Source organism: Frankliniella occidentalis, unplaced genomic scaffold, assembly GCF_000697945.3.
Source record: "Frankliniella occidentalis isolate FOCC.00 unplaced genomic scaffold, Focc_3.1 Scaffold398, whole genome shotgun sequence".
NCBI lineage: Eukaryota > Metazoa > Arthropoda > Insecta > Thysanoptera > Thripidae > Frankliniella > Frankliniella occidentalis.
The window spans coordinates 129,690-134,524 of record NW_026267520.1 but is presented as its reverse complement, the minus strand read 5'-3'; the positions used below and the strand labels follow the sequence as shown (position 1 = coordinate 134,524).

The following is a 4,835-nucleotide window of genomic DNA, read 5'->3' as shown; positions in this document are numbered from 1 at the left end:
AAAAAAAAAAAAAAGAAACTGGAAAAAGATAAATATATTTAAAAATCAGCTCCTCACAGACTTTTCACATCGCGGGAGGAATGCCGCTTCTGCAGGCATTTCCTTTGCTTGAAATTGGGACGAGACGAGCGCACCTCCGGAAACACTGTCAAAAATCCCGCACCTGTTTTCTGAGAGATTCCGGAACGGACAGCTCGAGAAAACGGAGCGATCGATTTGCACCTCGTTTTGTCGTTTGAGTTCCTTTCACACGTTGAGTGCAACGAGTGCATCGAAACGTGAGCTGTCAATGTAAGGAATATTGATGGCAGTCAAAACATAGGCACTGTAGTAAGGGGTGGTTCTTTATTTTGGAAGTATGGCAAACTTGACCGTGAGTCGCTATTGCAGAAAAAACTGGTACAAGCGCTCCGTCCGTCTCGTAGTAAAACGGTACAGTCCACCCAAAACACGAAGTGGATCAATCTGTTGATATTTCGGTTAATTTCTAACAGTGGACTTCCCCAGTCGTTCCTATTTCCTTCGCCTCATGAAAAAAATAACCAACGAGACGAAATCTGCTATTCCTGGCGCAGCGGGCAGAAATCACGGGAAAGCAAGACAGAGAATGCGGTGGACGGAATGCGAAGCAATTTTTTAATTGGCGAGCAGTCGTGCGCTCGCCTTGCGGTACAATTTAAAAGTTTGTTGGCTTACCTCAAAGTCGTTGCCGATCCGGGTGCCGGGCCGATGGGAGGCCGTCTTGAGCGCCGACACCCACTCCTCCATCAAGCAGCGTGTCTCGGCGGCCAGCGCCAGGCGCCGGCAGGGGCTGATCACCTGAAAAGGAAGGACAAAAATTGTTTTGGTGAAAAATATCTTCGTCAATAAACAACAAATTTGTATTTTCAATTACAAAAATCTTTTTTAATTTTACGACAGCCCATTCTTGCTCGTCAACAGATTCCGAGTCCACAAAAGAGCGCTTTGAAATTTTACAATTTCCAATGGTAATTTTACAACACACATCGTGGAAAATTTTCTTGTGACACTTACATGTTTTTTTCATAGTGCCGTCTGTAAAGTGTTTCGGGTTTGCCTACCCGATCTGCCCGTAAAGCGCCGCCGTAGCCCATTGGGTATGCAAACCCGCAAGACTGGGGAGTAATTAGCCTTTACACTCGGCACACAGACATTTACGAGAACCGGTGCGTTGTTGTCATATAGAAAATGATGTTTGAGCGTCAATTCAAAAACCGTCAACAGGTTCTCGCGGTAAAAGTTAAGGGCTGTAAATATATAGCCGACTATGGGGATTAAAGGTAAATAAAGGAGTTCAGTGGAGAGAGAAAAAACGGAGGAGGGGGAGGGGGGGTGAGTGGAAGCGCAACGAGGCGCGCCCGCTAGCAAAGACACGCAGCCAACTTTTAATGGTTCGGCAACAAGTTGTGGAGGGGCCGCGGGGCGGGGGCGGGGCGCGCCAAGGGATAGACGTGGCTGATGGACGGATAGAGAGGCAGACAGGCGGCAGACCATTTTGACGACTGCTTCAGTTTGCCCGACACACATCGACATAACTTCTATCACACCGCAGAGTGAGAAGCAAGCCCGCACCCGCACCCCTCTCCCTATTTCTCTCACCCTCTCCTCCAGTCTCCTCCAGTATGGTGCCAGAGCCATCGCTGAGACAGCATATACTCCGCGCCGCCCCTTGCTCAGCCAAGTTTACTACGCCGGAGACCTCTGCTGCTACTGCTACTCAGATGATGCAAATTCCAGCTTCATGCATACTGCAGCACATGGGTGCTTAATAAAGCGCAGAGGTTGAGGTCCTAGTATACAAGTCTCCAGGGCTTGAAGGGTACATGCGTGTATCACACCAAAAGGGTGCTACAGAGATAGACCTGTCCGAAAGGAAACCTCAGTACAACAACCGAAAGGTGTGCGACTGTCGTACACAATCACTGTAAACTGGTTGGCGTATGCTCTGGTGCACTAAAAAAGACGCAAATATTTGACGTTTTCAGTAAACGCCGTCGGACCAAAAACCTTGGGCCAATAGTGGCCTCGCGGTTAGTCAAGTCAATGATTTGGTGTTTAAAGATGCCAACCAGTTTCTAGTGAAGGGTTTCCAGAGTAGCACCCCCGTTACTGGCAAAACAAATTGAGAAGTGAGTGTCCGTGATGGGATATTTAATGCCCCGTTAAATGCATTACCGCCTTAATACCAGTAATGCAATTTTATTTTCCATTTTTTCTCGAAAGTGTTCGGGCGGCAGGCCTCGCGGCGCGTGGCCCCTCAAATGCCCCGCTCCCTCGGCGCAAACACGGTTAAGTCGCCAACAACGGAGAACAACTAAATGGGCTCTGGTTTACCGCAGCTTAACCGTGTGCCCCCGCGTGCCCTATGAGTGCTCCCCCTCGCTCTCTCCCCTACCCGCCCGCGGCGCTGTGGCTCGCGTCTCGCTCTCTCTCTATTTCCAAAGTTGGATTAACTATTTATTCCCCCCCCCCCCTCTACCAACACAAGGCGCCAGACGCCCTACCCCGTCCGCCCCCGCCTCCAGCCCTCGTCTGAGGTTCGTCTCGAGTCAACTTGTGCATGGAAATGACACCCTTTATCAAACGACTCCGAGATTTGCGCTGCCGCCGCCGCCAGCGACGACGAAAGTTGAGCGACAAGCAAACTCGCTCCCAGTGCGTTTGTTTGTACTTTGAATTCCTATACCAACGCCTACTCCAGACTTTTACATCAGGAGGTTCACGCAGCCCGCGCATTTTCATAGGTACCTTACTCCAAAAAGACTCGGCAAAAAGAGCCTCGGATTCGGAGCCTATAACAGCGTGTCACACCCCTTATGGGTTTTCTCGAAAGGTTAGATTTTCTTATTCACACCTGATTCTGATTCGTAGCTGGATGACCCAGACTTTGCAGCTCTTTGTATATGAAGAGGTGGGTACGGAACACCGAAACGGTCTCCGTGCCCACAAAGGAAAGTACTTCGAGGACTCTACATGGAATCTCAAACTACGACGAAAAAATTAAGAAAAAGAAATCGGAATGGGTCAACAAGAGCCGAGTGATTCTCCCAAAGTCCCCTGCGTGACGGTGACGGTCGGCCGTTATTCACAGAACAAATATATCACAAAGCGTGTTAGGCAACACGTGTTTTCACCTACATCAACCTATAATTACTGCACGTTATTCTTCCCCTTATTAACAGGGTACACATCACCCGCTAAATGACCTTTGCCGGTATTTTTCAAATCGCGCGCAAATTTAATAATCTCTTAATGCCTGCGACGCGCCACACATTAAAATAATAATACGGGAGTCAAACAAAATAAACACAGTGGCGGTGTGTGTGTGTGTGTGTGTGGTGGTGGTGAGGGGGGGAGGAGAAGGGGGGGGGGGGGGGGGTCGCTGCCTGCTGCGTTGTGTAGGGCGGGCGCTGCCGTCGCTCCCGTGCTGAGCTTTTCATCCCACTCCGCTAAGCTGCCCAGTTGCCCGTCCGCTCGGGAGGCCAAATGGACAGCGCCAGTCATCCAAACTTGTTTTCTCACCGCGGTATCGATTTGTTTGAATAGCCCCAGAGACCGATGAGAGAGTTAGTCCGTACCGCACGGGCCCGCGGGGAGAGGTACGGCTGCAACTCCGCACGGGGTATTTTTGCCCCAGGTGGCCAGGGGAAGCGCGCCCAGATCATACTTGGTTGTCATTTTCACCATTCAAAACTTATATTTTCATTTAAAAAAATCTCCAGCTATATTGGTTTTTTGAAAAAGAAAGGTACAAACGCAAAACAATGAAAATATTGGTCCCAGCATACTGGCATTTTAATGTTTAAATGTGTTAGTGTTTAAACTAAAAATAATAGCATACCAACCTGAAATGTGTGGGCAACGTTCCGGACGATGAGGTTTGTAACCGTAGAGTCCGTCAAATCGATCTCGTCAAAAATCACAGCCTGAAAAAGAAAGACGACAGAGTGTAAGTGCAAAGTTCCAGTGACTCAACCCTATTTCGGTGTGTCCGCGGTCGCAAGCAACGTCACGCCCTAACACGCGCATGCTGGGGGGAGGGGGGGGGGGGATGCACAGCGCATTTAAATAGTAGGTGGCCATCAAACTTTGATATAAAAAAGTTTGCGAGCTTCGGACACTGCATATGGAAAACTTTCATCCGCCACCCCGCTCCTTCCCCCGCTCCACGCCCCTGACATGGCAGGGATCGCAAGGGAGGAGCATGCATATTTCACGCGGGGCGTCCAGACCGAGCTGCCAGCCAGCCAACCGCTCAGCCAGGCAGGCAGGCTCACAAGGGCATCGCGACTGCGACGCACAGAGCCATGCTTTATACATCTAGCTGCTGCCAACAAACAAATCCTCCGGCACCCCGTTCCCCTCTTTACCTCTCCTCTCCGCCGCGACCGAGGGCCGCGACGGTAATAAAACCAAACGCGGAACAACTTAAATTGAGTCTATTTTTACGAGTCATTTGATTTCGTATGCCGTTGATTATTAGACGCGGCCATCATGGTTCGTACGAAGCAGAAGTTAAAGCCGGTTAAAGCTATAAATGTGGGTGGTTAGTTGTCTCAAAATGAAAATAGGTACCTAGACAAAACGAAAAATATAACGCCTTTATGGCTAACAACGCCTTTAAAAGGTGCCATGTGCTAACTTCTTTTTCCAGTGTGGGAGGGACCCCCTCAAGAAGGAGTGGCGTTGCGTAATTTATCAGCCAAAACCCTGCTGGTCTGCCTTGAGAAGTGGTGTCCAGGAGGAACGCAGAGAAGGGGGGTGATGGCGAGAGAGAGAGAGAGAGAGAGAGAGAGAGAGAGAGAGAGAGAGAG

The 4,835-nt window shown here is 49.7% G+C and overlaps 1 protein-coding gene across 1 annotated transcript in view; it reads right to left on the bottom strand.

The window, feature by feature from the left end:
* Positions 1-4,835, bottom strand: part of LOC113206362 (diacylglycerol kinase eta-like) — a 78,330-nt gene that overhangs the window by 17,532 nt on the left and 55,963 nt on the right. The window contains exons 3-4 of the mRNA XM_052274494.1: positions 3,867-3,947; positions 697-819 (exon numbers count right to left, since the gene is read on the bottom strand). Of these exons, the coding sequence (XP_052130454.1) occupies positions 697-819; positions 3,867-3,947 (204 nt within the window). The remainder of the gene's footprint in view (positions 1-696; positions 820-3,866; positions 3,948-4,835) is intronic.